At 43.8% G+C, this 18,710-nt stretch overlaps 1 protein-coding gene across 8 annotated transcripts in view; it reads right to left on the bottom strand.

Annotated features, from left to right (window-relative positions):
- Nucleotides 1-18,710, bottom strand: part of Palm2akap2 (PALM2 and AKAP2 fusion) — a 561,169-nt gene that overhangs the window by 17,994 nt on the left and 524,465 nt on the right. For all 8 annotated transcript variants that reach the window (XM_019209808.1, XM_010639300.2, XM_010639301.2 and 5 more), the window contains one exon: nucleotides 10,554-12,975. In XM_019209808.1, coding sequence (XP_019065353.1) covers nucleotides 10,554-12,975 — 2,422 coding nt within the window. The remainder of the gene's footprint in view (nucleotides 1-10,553; nucleotides 12,976-18,710) is intronic.

Raw genomic sequence — 18,710 nt, 5'->3', positions numbered from 1 at the left:
GAAGAAAAAGACACCAACACAGAGAGATCTGAAGATGCTATGCAACTGGCTTTGGAGATGGAGGAAGGGGTCACAGGCCACGGAGTGAAGGCAGCAGGCCAAATGGAAAAGGGAAGGAAGTGAACACCTTGATTTTAGGCTCATCTGAGTCTGCTCAGACTGCCACGCAACCAACATACCACAGACCTTGTTGCTTAAGCAACATTTATCTCCTCGCAATGCTGGTGCCCCAGATCAAAGGACCACATGCTTGGTTTCCAGTGAGAGGTCTCTTACTGGCTTGCAAACAGCTGCCTTCTCACTGCGTCCTCACGTGGTAGGGAGAGAGACCGGGCACTCTGCTGTCTCTCCTTACAAGGGCACTAATCCCATCGTGAGAGTTCCATCCTCATACTTCATATCCACCTAATTACCTCCCGAAGGCCAACTTCCAATACCATCACACTAGAGTTTCAACATGTGAATTCGGAGGGGACGCAATTCAGTCCATGGTGGACAATTTCTGACTTCTGGCTTCTAAAACTATAAGATAATAAATACAAGGATAAATCCAATATGTCCTCCCATGGATATCTGCCTGTCTACGAGGATAAACTAGAAAGGGAGGTTGATATCTCTGGTTGAGTAGGATGAGGAGTCACTTTTATTTTTATTTCCAAGTTTTTTCTATAAGTATAAATTAATTTCAAAATATAAAACAAACTCAAATTTTAAAAATCTTAAGTATAAATAGCCCATGCTGAGAAAAGGGGATAAACCTGCTTGCTTTATTTATATACTGGTAGGTCTACAGGCCTCTCCACCCTCCCAGGCAGCACACAGTCAGGGAGCTCAGACATTTAGAAAACCTCCGCTTATCTCACAATGGGGAGGCCCACAAGATGTAGCATTGCAGAGAAAACTAAGGAGCGGGGAAGGTAGCAGTTTTCCTTCCAAATTAGCCACTGCCATCTCTCACCATGTGTGGAAGGAAAGGAAAAGCTGGAAGCATGAATCTGTGTTTCCTGTTTATCAGAAATAACCAAAGCACTTTCTGGTCTGGAGAAAGCAAGCTGTGCCTTGACTGAGTTCGGGGAGATTTTCCAAGCAAGACGGATTTCCCTTGGGCATGTGTGGTACGCTGTGCTGACAGGGGGCAGAGAAAAGAATCTGCAATTCCTCCCACCCAAGGAAACCCGAGAGAGGGCTGCCTGTACTCAGAACACTGTGGCTGTCATGCCTGGCAGCCCAAATCCTCCCTCTGTAGGGACAGGTCTAATTTCTAAAAGGCCAACAGTGTGAAGCTCAAAAGTTCAGACTTTTTTCATGGAAATAAAAAGTTTAGATTTGCGTGATTACTGTACTCCATGTACATGGATTCTGAAGCCTTCACTCAATGGTCTTTTGTTTCTCCATTTCTCAAAGAAGGAGAAAAAGCTATCACCCACTCTTATTTAAAAACCAAACCAAACTGAACAAAAACACCCACCAGATGACATGCCTTGGCCCAGGCCTCCCTCAATGACCTCCTTTCTTCCGCACAGCACTGGGGGGAGCTTGCAAACATCTAAAGTGATTCACAAGTCCCCGGCAAGTACGGTGCTCACTGGCATTTTCAACTGCTTTCCCGTCTGTCAAAGGGAGCATCCTGCTCACCAGCCCCAGAGTGCACCCACTTGTGCCATTCCAGCTGTGACCCATGCACCCCGAGCGGCTCCCTGTTCTTCTTTTGAAGGCTCCAGGGTGCACAGTGAAAGGGTGGCGAGTGAATCTTGAGATCATAAACTCAGCTCAGGAATGAGAAATACCCCGTCCAGTGAAGCAAACCTGAGAAGATGCCACTGTGACAAGTTCGCGTGGAGATTTCTTGTTGTTGGTTTGTTTTTGCAGCCAGGGTCTCACTAAGTTGCCCAGGCTGACCTCACACTGGTGATCCTCCTTCCTCAGCCTCCTGAGTTAGCTGGGATTTTAAGTGAGCACCAGTCGGGGTGTCTGATAAACTGCTGAGATTAGATCTATCTATGAGTGCAACCAGAAGACAATGGAAACAGCAGAAATAAAGAGCTCTGCTTCTCCAGGGAAAGCTTAGTTTAAGATTAAAAAAAAAAAAATTGAAAGTTAATTAAATGTGGAAGCATAAATGTCATGGTGAAAAGCAAACTCCTACTAAAATCTTTTTATTAAAAACATTTCTACGAATACAGCAGCCTTGGTTGTAGAAGACTACCTCCCAAAGGGAGAGAAGAAGCGTCTGATGGTGTAACTTTATTGTTATCCAATGCACTTAGGAGGGATTCTGTCACACTCTGGTTATTTAAATCATAGCTAAGCTAGCTATGGAAAACTTACTCTTGAACTCAGGGGTTTCCTAGGAGAAATTTTAATTCTACAGAGGTACCTGAAAAAACTCCAACTAGGAATAGAAAGAAACTTTATAATGCATGTTCTATTGTTTATTTCCAATTCACAGCTGCTATAGGAGAACAACTTGCAAGTAATTCTGCTAATGCTTTCTAGGACTTTTGTTAAAACCTGACAGCAAGTAACTGCAATGACAGTAACTATTGCTATTGGAAATATCTTATGTACCACACGCTGTCTCAACATTTTTTTTTAAGACTAGTACTATGTTATTCCCATTTTACTGGTCAGTAAACTGAAGCTTGTGAGGTGAAGTAATCAAAGAATCAGCAAGCAAGAACCCAGAACTTAACTCTAGATATGAATCCAGGGAAGAATTTGTCACATTTAAGCGCAACTTTTAAAACATAAAGTATTAATTTATATTTGAGTAACGGGAAATAAAAGAGAGATTGATTATACCTGGGATGTCAGATGTGTACAAGTGTTTGGAAAGCTCTACTATACCAAGGCTATGAAAAATGAAATTATTATTAACGAAGTGCAGATGTATTCTCTGGGGCTCTCATGTTCTGCCTACATGCAGTGCTTTCTCCCTACCCCGTTCTTCCTCACCCTGACTCCCACGCCAGTCTTCCCCCTCCTAAGCAGAGGATTATTCACAGAGATCAAACAGATCTGAAAGACAACCCACTTGGGGAGTCCACAGCAAGTAACTGGCTAGCAAGGGAAGTATTCGCATCCTGCCCTGGCTCCAGCAGTCACAGGGGACATCCTGCCCCCAAGTCTGCCTTTGATCAATTCCCATTCTTACCAGGGATCTCGCAAGAATTAGGTCCTTTGATTCACTTCCTCTTTGTTAGCCTAAGAGTACGAGTTTTCTTTATACAAGGCTGAGTCTGATTCTTCAGAAGCCCCTCTCCTAACTTAGAGCTCGGAGTAGTTATGCAGAAGGAAGGACACATGTCATCCCCCAGCAGGGCATGGGCACCAGCAGGAGCCACCCCAGGTCTATCTGAAAAGCCAGGATAATTAGCAGTAACAGCAGAACTTGCTTACACAGAAGAAAACTAATTTGATGGGGCCGGGGATGGGGGTAGGGGTCTGCTTTTTCCAAAGTCCTACTGCCCCAAAGCCATGACCATAAGTTTATCACAGAAGAAAGTCTCTGCCTTCTCAGGTAAGGCTGATAAATGGGTTTAACCATGACAGTTGCCCTTTTTAAACCTTCGAAGGTAGTGTCCAAAAGCAACTATGTACATTTTTAAGAAGTCCTGTTTTCATTATATACCCTGATCTTTTGCCAAACACAGCTTCAATGTAGGCTTTTTCTACAAATGCTTTTCCAAATGATGTGTATCTTTTTTCAAGGAACATATTTTCTGGATTCAAATAAGAAAATACAAGAAGGTTCTTGGAAAAGAAGAGTGAACAGAAGGTCATCATGATGCTCAGTGACCACCAATTCACCAATTTGGTTGACTTTGACTTCGCCAGGCCAAACACCTTCATGTTCAGTTAATGGGGTAAACATTTATCCTTACTTGCCCTCAAACTGAGAAGTTGATTCCTTGCTTAAATACATAGCTCTCTGAAAGATTCCAGGGAATTAGCCCATTTCCAGAATAAATGGCTGAGCTTCTTCCTGGGAAAAAAGTTTCAGAAAGAACTCACCAGAGCAGTCAAGGCAGACCACCTGCTTACATCTCAGGGCAGCAGCACTTTAGCCTGCTTATAACAGAGGCACTGGAATCCAGCTCTGGATGCCTCAATGAGCCATCCTGGGTCACCAGGACAGCAGTGCGTCATGGCTCTGAGAGGCAAATTCACATACCCAGGACATCGCAGGCAGATAATTCTAGAGCTATGGAGGCTCCAAAAAGGAGAAATGGAAAGAACAGAAAATCCAGCAGTCAGGCCTGAGACTAGGAGAGGCCGGAGGGAAATGAGCTCAGCCACTGTAGGCTGGAACGGAGAGCTGTATACCACTCATAGGGCAGGCTCAACAGGGGCCCAGGAGAGGCCAAGGGAAGCGATATGGATTCTAGAAACAAATGAGCCTGAGTTTGAAACTGGGCTCTGCCACTTCCTTCCTCAGTGATCCTGAGTTACTTAATCTCTTTGGGCTCTTGTATTAATCCTTTGAATGGTTCACAGCTTTTTAAGCTTCTTTCCAAAATCCAAAAAACTGTGAAAAACCAACATTTTTCATAAACTATTTGATAGCAAAACCTGACAGGAGCTGACATGAGGCTCTCAGCATTTATTTACTCCACCTACTTTAACTAATTGCTCCTAAATTTTATGGCAGAAATTTAATATGATGGACAGGACACTGCCCCAGAACTTGCCAGTGTGTCCAATAATAGCGTATGTATTGCATTGCATTTCTAAATAATTGTGCAGACACTTTTTGACTTTTGTAAAGTCAGAGAAAATTCAAATCCAGAACTCTATCCCGGGTTCAGATCATTCTCATTAGATTTCAGCGGTCTGTCGGGAGGATTAAATGAGAAAATGAGAAGAAAAACGTGTGTGAAATAACTGATATTGAACGTTATCTAAAGTCTTGTTAAGCCTTTCTACCGCGATTATATGTGCGTCACCAGAGAACGTTCAGAAAATACAACAGCACACAACAGCCATCTGCCGCACATTTCACACAGAGCTCTAGGCAGCTTCATACAGCCAGAGTCTGCCCTGTAGGAAGGGCAGGCACCGCCCAGGGCTTGCTGAAGAAGCCCCATCCCACCAGGGCTGTGACAGAATCCTATTATCATTTGCTGACAGAGTCTTTCACTGAGGACCTATGAAACTCAGCTCTACCTGGCTCTCATTACGCATGAAACAAACCATCCAGTTCCACTCCATGACTGTTGTGCCGATGCTCACAAGTGTTTTCTCCTAAGCCTTTCCCAGGTGATATTTGCAGACAACAAAGAGGAGAGGGGGAGAGGCCCAGTTAATAACCTTTATAACGATGTAATCGCCACTTCCTATAGAACTTGAGCTCAAACCGAAAATGGTAGTCAACGCTTCTTGTAAATTTCATTTGTATAAGAAGTATAAATATCACATCTTTCTACTACTGGGAGACACACGCGGATACTCCAAGCAACAGGCCTCAATAGCCACACCTTCTCTTTAAATTATGTGATTGGCAGACAAAGTCAACATCTAACGTGAAAACAGAAACTATTTCAAAAAACAAAGCTAATCATGACTGGACTATGTTTCTCTGGCACACTTAGAATGTGGAAGTGAAACCAGGATATCTAAGAATACACACAAGCACGAAGGAGAAAACTGTTGCCAACACCTGATATGAAAAGATATTTTAAAAGGTCTTAAACTGTAACTTCATTAAAAATGTTTGGGTAACCCTCTCCTTCAAGTTCTCTCCATGAGGGGGCGGGGGTTGCAGCAATGTGTGGGTTTCCTCTTTGAAAGAGGCTCTGGCATTTGCCAAGCTGCTACCCCTATTCCCCACTTCTAAGTACCATTAGCAGAGGGCACGCATGTGAGGAAGTTTTAAGACGGTGGCATGCCTTCAGAAGCACTTGTACACAGAAAGAGTTCAACCCAATTCTGTGTAATGGACCAACTAAAGGAAGAAGACTACTATGCTATCAATTTATGGAAAAGGGCAGGACAGCTCAGAAATGTATGAAGACAATTAGCCTTAGGAAAGCTCTCTGTGGTTTCCGACTGCAGAGAAAAGTCTAAAGTTGAAAACCCATAATATGAGATATAGCTCTTTGTTGTCAGATTTCAAATCACTTTTTGCTTTGTTTAAATTTCTTCATTTCAGCCACTCTGGCCATTTTTAAATGCCTCAAGTACACTAAGTTCTCTGTTCTTTTGACCCTCTCTGAGTCTTCCTTCCCAACCGGTACCATCCTCCCCACACCCTCTGGCCAACTTCTTCTCCATATCACAGTTTAGATGGGTTGTTTCCCAAGAAAAAAAGATTTGCCCTGTCCTACAAATAAGGTGGTCTTCCTATTCAGTGCTCCCGAAAGTCTCCATGTTTCTGTTATAAAATCACCATGCTTGTTGATACTGTTTCACAGGGACAGTGTACTTTTTCACCTCTGCATAGAGGATGGTCACTCAAATTCTAAGTGGAACTTCTTCCTTCAAAAGTCATGGGAGAACTAAGAAGGCAGAATTTCCAGATAGTGGGTATTTGAAAATGACTATCATTTTCAAAAGAGAATGCTTATCATTTCATTTTTTATGGAGGAAAAAAGCAAAACCAAATTATCTTTGCAACACCCAGAGAACAGGTTATATGTCTAGATATCTTATCAATGGGAAGAATTATGACATCTCTCCTCTCTTATCACTTCTTTCTCTCCAGGGATTATATCTGCCTGAAGGTTTTAGGATTCCGGGATGTCACCAGCATGATTTCTACCAGAGGAGATATCAGAAATTATGTTTTCCATCAAACCATCAGTCTGAGTAATGCAACAGACCGGCTGAGACGCTTCTGGAAGGAAATTTGAAGTATTACACCAGGGACTTAGCAATTCTCATTCACAAAAACCGATCAGCATTGGAGCCAGCCGTTCTGGCCCTGGACACGAAGTTATTCCGTTGGCTCCTCAGAGCAATGTGTCAGCTTCCTCCTTAATCACAAACTTGGAGGCTGGCCGGCCAAGCAATACTCCAAAGGTTTCCAGGCATGGATAGAAAACTGCATTTTGCACTCAGTTTCTTTCTATCATGTCATAAATCTGGGAATTCATGGGATCTTTTTTAAATATTCCAGAGGAAAAATCATTCTTCTGGGTGGGGTGAGGCATTAGCATAGAGAGAAGTTCTGAGAAACTGGTACTACGTTGCTGGATCCCAGGAGCAAACACTGGGACCCTGGCTCCTTTGAAGGCCACCTTAATCTTGGTGGGGAAGCCAGACAGACAATAACATGAAGGGAAACTAGGGGAAGGTATCAAAATATCTTACATTAGACTGTTGTTTATGTGCCAGAAGTAAAGTTGGGGGCCAGCAAGGTGAGGGATTCCATTAAGAAACAGTACAGGGCCGGGGATTTAGCTCAGTGGTTCCACCGCCTGCCATGCAAGTGCAAGTTCTGGAGTTTGATTTCCAGTGCCAAAAAGAAAAAAAAAAAAAAAAGAGAGAGAGAAAACCAAATATATCTTCTGCTATAATCTGAACACAGCTCTTCTCTCTCCCTCCCCTCAATTCACATGTTGAAGCCTAATTAGTAATGTGATGGTGTTAGGAAGTGGGAGCCGCTGGGAGGTGATTGGATCATAAAATCTGAGCCCTCCCGAGTGGGACCAGCACCCTTACAAAAGAGAACAGAGAACAAGCTACCTTCCTCCTTCCCATCCTATGAAGACATCAAGAGAAAGTGCCATCTATGAACTAGAATGAAGGTCCTCTCTAGACATCAAATCTGTTGGCACACTGATCTTCTGTCTCCTTTGGAAAGGGTAGGTAGACAGAACCGGTCATAACAGGTAGGCAGAGGGAAACCATGGCACCTGCCTTCCATGTGAGCAGAGGACCTGAGATGCCCATAGACTTTCCTTCATCAGTGAGACTACACACAGGCTTCTACGCAGGCCCTTTAGCTTCCTTTACCTGTGTAGTAGGCTCTCCAGTTTAAGCTAAGATCAAGTGGCACAAAGAATTTTTTTCTTAGGATATGATGTTCAGCTGACCTCTCTGTGCCAAGTCGGCTCAAAACAAAAACGTTTTCAGGGGCTGGGGATTTAGCTCAGTAGTTCTGCCACTTGCCTCGCAAGCACAAGAACCCTAGTTCAATCCCCAGTACCAAAAAGGGGGTGGGTGGTTTCAGTAAATCTGACAATGAAACATCTCTGAGAAAAGCCAACTTGTCACTGTTAGCATGGACAAAGACCCTCCCTGAAAGTTTTCCTTGCCTCAAACACTCAGCTGCTTCTATGGCTTGTGATGGGAAGGAATTAAAACTGTATCTTGAGCTGGGGATTTAGCTCAGTGGTTCCACTGCCTGCCGCCCAAGTGCAAGGTCCCGAGTTTGATCCCTGGTACCTAAAGCAAAACACAAAAAACATATCACAGAAGTCCCTGTGTTCTTCCTCTTCCTCCCCTTCTCTTTCCTTCCTATAGCTCATTCCAAGAGACACAAATGTGGGGCTGGATGAGACAGTACCCACAGAGGGGTGGGAGGGGCCGCAGCAGCACAGATGTATGAGCTGAATCCAGTAGGGTAAGGAGGGTGCTGGTAAAGGCATGGCAGTAGCCACTCAGACAGTGATGTTGGTACTCACGTTTGATAAGGAGAACGGGAGAATGGCCACAGGGTGGGGGTGGAAGGTTGCCAAATAATAGATATATTGAGGATAAAAGGAATCAAGCATTCCATTACAAAAAAGGTGGTTATAAATATGGAAAAGGAGACCTTGGATTAGATTACAACTTTAGATTAGAATTAAAAGATCTCAGGATGAACTCATGGTTTCTAAGACAGATAGACAGATCCATAAAATCAGTGGTTTCACCGCCTACCTTGTAAGCGCAAGGGCCCAAGTCTGAGCCCCAGTACCAAAACAAGAAAAAGAAAGAAAGTGCCTGGCAGCACTGATAATCCAGGAGTAATGAGCACACCTAGCGCCCAGAGACTGGTTTCTAAACACCGTTCTCCACTAAAAGGAACACATGCTCCTCTTTAGAGGTAAGCCAATTTCAAGGTTAGGAAACAGGAACACTGTGATACCTAAAAAGTGAGGAAGCACTCAAAAAGTAACTGAGACATCTCAGAAGGACACAGAAGTTAGCATGAAAGGAATTCCATGAACTATATCTGAACAAATTATAAAGATAAAGATAGTAAAAGAAATGGATGATTAAATATTGAATGTAATAGGATTCCATGAGACCATACTGACAAGACCACATAGTTTCAAGGTATCGTTCCCAAATATTTATTAAGTACAAAAGAAAAATGTAGCTTTTTATGTGGAAGCCTTGCAGACAAACCTTCAATCAAATGATCAAAAATAATATTAAATGATCAGAGCTAATACCCGTCCCCTTTGTAGGAACATGTATCATGTCTACCTATTTGGATACAGTGACGATCGGAATCGATTTTGTGGTGTTTCCATCAAAGATAGGTAACTTAAAAGACACCAAATGAAGGCAATGGACAGACCCAACTGAGGACATCCTATAAACTTGAGGATGATGGGTTACTGCATTGCCAATTGACTCTCACATGGTTCAGAAGCATATGTGTATTTTACTTGGGAATTGTTCTTAGTGTGTGAGATTATTTCAAAATTTAAATACTAAAAATGAAGAATAACCTGTGTAATTGTAGATTTTATGGAAGCCAGGTGTCAAGGTGGAATTAAGATCTAGATGAACCAAGTTAAATGCCAACTTAAATTGGCAAATAGTTAAATACCAAGTTAAATTATACTTTAAGGCAACACTTCTGAAATTATCTCTGGTGAAGAACCACTCCTGATTCTAAAGTACAGGATGCTAGGCTCAAGGTCGGGGATATGCTCTGAGAAATGCAGTTAGAAAATTTCATCACTGTGTAACATCAGCAAGTGTGCTCACACAAGCAGAGAAGGCTATGATGTCACTTACTAGGTGACATCGTCTTGTGGGACCACCACTATATATGCACACTGTCATCAAATGAAATGGGCTACACTTGGTTTGCGGTGACTTAAGGGAGTCAAACTCAAATCACTTAGAAGATGCACAGGAACATCGTATGTGGGACAATCGGCAACAGTGAGTCACAACTACCATTCCTGGAAGGGACCCGGCACTCCCAAGGGGTTAGTAGAACACGGCCTCCAAATCAGATGGGTTTGTTTAATCCCGGACACTGAGTGTCAAGCTGCTGACTCCCGCACAGTCCACACATGAGCCCACTCCAACAGGTCGGTGCCCCAAAAAGCTTCTCCCTCGGCAAGAGGCAGCTTTTCATATGGAAGAGAACACGCCCATGTCATGAACCAAAACCAACACAGAACGACAAGCAAGGAACTACTGCACCCGCTGGGAAGTGACAAGCACCCTCCAGGCTCACACACTTCCCGGAGCCACTGACACTCTCTCTTGTTGAAATCCTCACACCAGTGCCCCCCTGCCACACACAGTGGGGCAACACACACAGACCGACAAGCAGGAAGCAGGTTACCACCTCCTTCGCGTGAGGTGAGGCCTTTCCTTACCTGGGGCGGTTTTGTAGCAGGAGGTTCTGGAGGGCAGCGACGGAGCATTCTTGGTCCGCGGGCTTGGGGCGCTCTGCAGCACTTGTCTCTGCCGCTTTAGCTCTTCTTCCCTCTCCTGGGCAGCTCGAATCTCTTCCTCGATCATGGACAAAGTCCGCTGCTTCCTTGACCTCAGCTTGAAGGGGCCAACAATCACGTCAGACTCTTGAGTGGCCAGGAGGGAGGCTGTGCTTCTCAGCTCAGCTGCCTCTGAGTACTTGCTGAAGTAGCCTCCTTCAGGCCTGGTCTCCTCCATGTTGACTGGGCCGCTGGGCTGCACAGCTGGCGGCAGCTGGGAGGGCCTCCTTTCCCTGAGCACCCTGTCCTCCGCAGGTAGATTCTTTGGTAATACATCCTTTTTTTCTTGAACAGGAGAGGACACCTGAGGTGGCTCAAACATGCTCTGAGGCTTCTTGGAGCTGGTTTCAGCTTCCTCCAGAGTTGCTTCTGGTCCCCGCCGTTCTGCTCCATCCTCGCTAGTTTGGGGCACAGCCTTATCTGCCTGCTCAGCTATGGCTTGTTGAATGGCATTCTGCACCAGAAGACCAGCCTGATATTCCAAGGAGTCATCCACAGACGGAGAATCTCCTAGGGTAGAGGAAGGGGAATAGAAACCATGATCACTAAATGACTTCGAGACCCCTTCTCGGCCCTCTGAGGGGTTGTCCGTTTGTGGAGTCGGAGGCAGAGAGAAATCAGCCAGCGAGTTTTCCTGGAGGGCATTGGTTGTCTCATTGGAGGCACCGCTATCACTGATGTTGTCCATGCTGAAATCGTTGGACAGGGTCTCCAGGACAGTGGTATCCTGGGACCTCACCGACAACTCATCCAAACCTGAGTCAAGCTCCTCTTGGGTCAAAGAGACATTGACCGATCTTGAAAACTGATCCAAAATCCCATGGTCATCATCCTTGACCACAGTGAGGACAGCGTGGGCGCTCGTAAACTCTCCATCCTCTGCCCACAGTTTCGATAAGGGCCCGCGTTTGGAGGGCTCACTGTAAGGCCCTTCCTTTCCCTGAGGTGTGGCAGTGCCTGGGCCTCCTCCACCTGACTGAGTCCCTGGCACACAGGGCTCTTTCTGCCCCTTGGCTGCCGACGCACTGTCTTCTGGAGGTCCCACCATGGAAGCTGGTCTTAGGATGGTGGCTGGCTTGTCAGAGTTGATGGACCCCAGAGGCCTGTAGAAAGGCTTGATAGAGAACAGCCGAGGTGTACTCTGGCCCTTGGCCACCGCTTGCCTGGAATTCTCCATCAGCTGGAACTGTTTGCGTGCTGCTGAGAAGTCAATCTGCTCTGTGACAATGTCCTCCTTTGCATTTTCAGTCCCACTGACGCTGACGGGACGTTCGTGGGAGGAAGCTGGGGCTGTGCAGAGCTGTGCTGGGGGGCGCTGCGGCTGCTGCTGCTGCTGTAGTTGCTGCTGTAACAGCAGCTGCTCCTGCTGCGCCCTTCTCTCCTTGCGCTCCTTGTACTTTTTGTGCGACTCCAGATGTTCCTCGTCCAGCTGCTCCTCAATGGTTTTCTCCTGAGGAGGATTCCACCACTTTGCCGCAATTCCGGGATTCTTCTTCACTGCCTGGCTCCGGATGAGCTCCCTCCTCTCCTTCTCCAGCTCCAGCATCTCTTCTGAAGGCCTCACCTTCCGGACACAGTATTGTTCCCTCTCACGTTCATCCTCCTCAAAGAGCTTGGAGGGCTTCTTGTCCTCATGAAAGGCACGAAGCTCAAACTTGGCTTCCTTCTTCAGGGTGGTGAGTGTCAATTCCCCGTCTCGGGAAGAACAGCGGGAGCTGGTGGAGGAGCTGGGGCTCACGGGTGCCTGCAGGCTGTCCCCCAGCACATCTGCAAGCTGGTCAGGGGAGTGGCCATTCGCCCTTTCCCCTTCTGCCATGGCGTCGGAGGGGCTTCTACTGAGCTCGACGTGAGGCAGAGTCTGCCTGCCTACTACTCCGTCAGCGGGCTCCGGCTGGGTGGCTGTGTGGGCGGGTGGGCTTATGCTGCCCTCCGGGATCACTGCACTGGGCTCTGGGGAGGATGTTCCGTTGTAAGTTCCATCCACAGCAGAGTCACAGCAGTTGGCCTCCAGCACCTCGTCTAGATACCGGATCTCTCTGGCCACGTCGTTATCCAGGGATTCGTGGTGATGGGTGAGGAGGCCATTGTGTGGAGGCGAATAGAAAGGGGAAGAGAGGTCCATGGAATGAGGACTGGAGGCGATTCCTGGAACACTTTTACTACATTCTGTAACAGACACCTCAATTTCCATGTTTTTGTGATCTGGAGGAAGAGAGCTGGTAGCAGACTCCAGCAGGAGATTGGCGCTACTGTTGTCTCTCTCACTTTTTAACTGGATATCATCCTCAGAAAGCTGGGGAGGCTTCTAGAAAAAGAGAAAACAAAAGTCACAGTTAGATACTGCATCTTGTATAGCTCTGAAAGCTGAAGAGTTCACTCAAAACAGCATGGAAAATGGACAAATGGTGAGAAATTCTTTTGAATAGAATCTGCCTTCCGATAAGCCATTCGATATTCATTTTGTTGTGATAACAGAGGCCCTCTTGACTTCACAGACTCCACCTGTTCAATGGATGCTGGTTCCACTTTTGAATTTTATTTATATGTGTAGAAGGGTTTATATAGTTAATGTACCCACGTCTTCAAAATATTTTACATCAAACTATCACAGGCTTTGTAACAGTACTGTTTATGTGTCTGCAACTATAAAAAGAAAAGTTGTTTTGTATGAATAAATCTTAAAAACATGACTTTCTGCCAGATGTAATGCAATTGTTCTGGAAACAGGAGACTTTGGGGGAAATCTTCCCATAATAAAATACTGGATCGTAGTAGATCCCTTCAACAGCCCCTCCAAGACTACAGTGCCTCAGTGCCTTGGCTGTGACTGACCATACACATAATAAACACCGTAACCAAAGCCAGTGACTTCACTGGTCTGTTCTCCGGGACTGCATCAGAGCGATGCTCCGCTTCAGTTGTGTGTTGCTTTGAAAAGCTAGTGGCCAGTGGCACCTCCTCTCAAGTTCCTAAAATGCTTGTGTTACCTCCAATTTCTGGTTAAATAAGAGGTCTTAATGTTGTTAAAAGCTTCATATTTTCCACCAGTTATCTAGCCACTGTAATTTTGTCATTTGGCATTAATTAGATTAAATTTCAAACTGCAGAATGATTTTTTTTTTTTCACATTAGAAGGCTCCAGTTTACCTCAAAGAATTCCAGCAGTAAATTATGAATGGAAAGATTACCTAAATACCGTAGCTCCATTTTCCTGTCTCAGGTTCACAGTGTGCCGTGTTTTGATGATATGCAAATTAATATATAATAATGCAAAGTGGGCACAAGGCATCATTTTCATTAAATATTCAACAATTTTAAAAGCTCAGATTAGAATGTTAAAGCCCCACTGATGATTCTCAGGGGTCTGTTTCAAAATTCTTCCAAAGAAAGTGGAAAATTAAAGTTTTTGTCTGTGAGCGTTCATCCCATATCCTCCATTGCTGTCAGTGTTGAAAAACACTCCTGGTTGGCTGTGAACTGAGGATGCCTTCACGTGCCACATTCCCCTTCAGACATAAAATCCATGAAGTAATATATATTTTCCCTCTAGTCACAGGCAATAATAGCAAGGATTCCTTCTTTGTCAACACTTCTGACCTCCTATGTTCTTCTTGACTAGATTTGGTCTTTGTCATAAAGCAGCACTTAATGCAATTGATATTTACAATCATTACTGTCTTTACTTTAAATGTTTGATCATTATTAACAAGTGTTTCTTCTCCCTCTAGGCTGAAGCGAAGAGGCGTGTGAGAGTTTTTACTCTCCTTTAAAATCATTAAGGTAAACTTTGTTTGACTAAGGCAATTACCTGTAACTCATCTGTCATTAAGAATTACAGAATATTTTAATGCCTGAAATCTAACATTCAGAATTAAGTATAAACCCAGTATAAATTAAGTATAATGTTTGGCTACTCCACAGAAAATCATTACTGAACTAAACAGACCAACAAAGAGGGACATGTGGTGATGCTAAGATGAGAGTGAGACTGGCCCTGGCACCCCCAACTCTCACTTCCTCTGGCCAAGCATTCGTGGCTTATATTCATGGGAACAGCAGAGCTTTCCTTCTATCTCTTCTGGCTTGGGGGCAGGGGGAGTAAGAGAAAGCTACTGAGACTGAAATATTCTTAAAATTCGCCGCTCCACAGAAACATAAAACACCAGAATAGCTGAGGTGGTGAAAGAGGGCAATGTGATATTAAAGGAAGCTAAAAAGCAAATAACTGATTCTATAAGTCATTTATTCATTAATCCATTCATTAAACATGCGAGAAACTTATTTCACAGGTGAGCAGCAACAATAAGCTCGAAGAATTGGATCCCCCTTGATTCCCGGGAAACACAAGTCTATTCTAGAGTTTATTCAGTCGGGTCGAGAGAACTTGTCTGTGCAGTGTCTGTGTCTCACTGCTGGTCTCAGGTATATATGACTCTGCCTATCCCCACAGCACTCCCCAAGAATTTTTTTGGGCTCCTCACATAAGCTGTCTCTTTCTCCTAAAGCACTTAACACTTCTGCGTTCCATGATGGATGAGCGGGTATGTTGCCAGTTCTTTCTTTTTAGAATTCAAAAAATCTAGCTGTTCTTTTCACTTCTTTTCTTATTTGTTTTGTCTTGTTTGAAACAGGTCTCACTATATAGTTGAGACTGACCTGGAACTCACTATGTAGCCCAGGCTGCACTCAAACTCACAGCGATCCTCCTGCCTCAGCCTCCCAAGTGCTGGGATTACAGGCGTGTGCCACCACGCCCCACTCTAGCTGTTCTTTTCAAGGCATGCTTTTTGAACTAGGAACAACTATTGCAGAATAAAATCTTTACAAATCTGAGATGAGCATTTGACAGTACATATCTTTGCAGTATCAAAAAACACTGCCTTTACTTTTGAGTTGGGAATGATAACAAGTATATAAAATTCCCAACATATAAAAATGACCAGTTTTTGAAGAGATGGAAGTGCTTAATACCCTGATTTGATCATTACACATTACAAACATGTACTGAATTACCATAATGTGTAAAGATATATAAATATCTTTATAATATAATATAATTTATTTATAATATAAATAACAGCCTCCAAGCTGTTAAACAGACTTTTAAAAAATGCTAATTTACTGGTTAAAAATCAAAGTTTGGGGTCCCAAAGTACTTGAGATGATTCCTTTCACATACTTTTTTTTTTTTTAATCTACACCCTGAAAGATATAAATAGGAAAGAGTCTCCCCTTCCTGCAAGTTAATGGGGCCCAGTCCTGTTCTTCCTGTAAACTCAAAAAATGTTTTCTGGCATTCAATTCTGCCTACTTCAAGGAGCAGCAGTGTGTGTGTGCCCAATGAGGGTAGAAGTACAGTGGAACCTCGACTTAAGAACTTGATCGGTTCCCAAGGGCTGGTAGTAACTAAGTCAATACAGCTGAGATCTGGATGTTTACCCAGGTACATGCTGTACATAACAAGAGGCAGGTGAATCCTCCACTAACCTAATTAATCCAAGTTGTTTGTATGTCAGACCAGTTGTAACTTGTGGGTCTATTGCACTTAAAGAGATAAACAGTTCTGCATTACTGATTCACAGTCATGCACCAGAAGACCTGAGCTTTTGTAATACTAGTCAATAATTATAACAAGAGCAAATTCCTGAGTTGTACTCTCAGCAAGAAGAATTTACGGTGGCCTAATAGGATCAAAACCACCAGTAACTGTACCGGATAAATGGAAACAGGCTGGAAATTCCACATATCCAGATATGTGGAACAGCAGGAATCTGGGCTCAGACTCATTAAATGATGTCTTGTTTAAACCAACCAATGCTTATTGCTCCCTTTGAAGATAAGGACTAGAATTTTCTCCATGCCTCAGATAAGGTGAACGTGATTCCAGATTCAGATTAAACGCACATTTATTAAATTGACTGGAAAGTCCTTTCTAAAATAAATTGCCTCAATGGAAAGCACACTAAGAATTTCCAACCTTGAATTTCCAAAGTCAAAGCAATACTAGGGTGCTGAGGAGGCTTGGGAGAGCCTCAGCGAACCCTCCAGGTGGAGCCCTAAGAGCACAGTACATAATACCTGCCCTCCCACTGGCTTCTCAGAATAGCTAACAGCTGGTTACGATAGCTACAATTTACTTTAAAATAGGGCAAAAATTCCAGGGCAGACAGCCATCTTAACTGGGCGCAGACACTCTAGGAGTGGTCTGCTGAAACCCCACACTCTATAGGTGGCTACCTCCAGGACCTCAGTTCCCTTTGACTCCTGCAGACCCTGAAGCTTCACTAATTAATGTAATTAAAGTGAAAAATGTGTTTCCATTAGTGCCTGTCAACTAGCATGTTGAATACCAGAAATCAGTGGAGTTTAAATTTGTGGGCTAGAGCTATTCCCGGCCCTTCAGTGTAAACAGAGGGCTGGGGTTTGACAGACCTGTTTTCAGTGTTGGATTTAGAGGATATGCGTTGTTTAAAAGCCATTACCTGGTAGCAAGATCCTGCCTTTGCAGGTTGCAAAGTGGGTCAGAGCTTCTGAAACCTTAGGAAGCTGAGACTTCAGTGAATTTACAGACAATGATTTTACACCTGTTTTTACCAATGTCGCTTAATAACTTGGTCTAACACCTGATTTTAATACATTTAACCTGATAACCTGTTTGTATCTAAAGCCACCATTATTTACCAAAAACATGCTTAATAGCCATATAAAATATATATATATATAGTAAATTATATATATAGATAAATAAATAAATATAGTAAATTAGTGCAAGTGAATTTACAATATAAGTGCATAAGTCTCCTTTCTCCATCTAAAGAATGCAGAAAACATGGTAATTCAGAGTTTGGGGTCCAAGGATCAGAGTCATTTCTGAGCTCTACCTATAAAAGTTCCACCAAACCTTATGCAAGACAATTATGGACCTCTTCTGAGAATACACCTTCTTTGTAACCACGCCTAACAATAATATCTCTCAAATTCTGTTAAGAATCAACTTAGAGAGCAGGGTATGGTGGCAAGAAGTCAAAGAGCAGCAAATGCTGGTGTGGCTGTGGTGAGAAAAGACCCCTCCTAGACTGTTGGTGGGATCATAAACTAGGAAATCAGCATAGCGATTTCCCAAAGAACTAAAATGAGAAATTCCACATGACCCAGATATTCCCCTTCTAGGTATCTTCCCCGAAGAGCTAAAGAAATCCCATCACAGTGATACATGCACACCAATGTTTATAGCAGCACAATCCATAACAGCTAGGTCCTGGAAGCAGCCTGTACGCCCATCAACAGACGGATGGATAAAGAAAACGTGGAATCTGTACATAATGGGATGCTGCCTGGCTGTCAAGGGCACATTTGACACATTTGTAGAAAAATGGATCCACCTGGAAAATATAATGCTGAGTGAAATAAAGAAGATGCTGCCTTACAAGGACCCGAGTTCGATCCCCGGTACTAAAAAAATAAATGAATTAATTTTTAAAAACCCAAAAAAAGAAATAAAGAAGACACACAAGCTGAGATGTCACATGGCGGTGACGGCGAACTCTAGAGCTTTCAGTGATAACCACCAGCCTGCTGCAGCATGCGTGCCATACGTTCACCGCCACGGCCACAAGGTCTCTCTCTCCTCTGAGTAAGGAGAAGGACAAAGAGAAAATTAAAGACTGGATAGACAGAAACAAGGGGACAGATTTCTTGCAAATGGGAAGGGGTCCAGGAGACCAGAGGAGATGGGGTGAGGCAAGAGATGTATGAGGAATTAAGATATGTCATATACAGGAAACGAATAATCACAATGAACATAAATATCATGTCATAAACATGAACTGAGAATAATCATAACAACAACAACAATAATAATAACGAAAATGGGGAAAGGGGATTCGGCTATGGGGGAGGGAGGTGAGTGGGAAGAAGAGGATTAAAGGAAGAAAACAAGCTGTGAGCACATACCTCCTCCCCACGATGGATGCAAACTTCATGTACAGCAAACATATACTAATAAAAAATAAAACACTTGGAATGTCTTTAGACAAAAAA

This window comes from Fukomys damarensis, unplaced genomic scaffold, assembly GCF_012274545.1.
Source record: "Fukomys damarensis isolate Sample0158 unplaced genomic scaffold, DMR_v1.0_HiC HiC_scaffold_36, whole genome shotgun sequence".
In the NCBI taxonomy this organism is placed as follows: Eukaryota; Metazoa; Chordata; class Mammalia; order Rodentia; family Bathyergidae; genus Fukomys; species Fukomys damarensis.
This window is presented reverse-complemented; position numbering and strand designations above follow the sequence as displayed.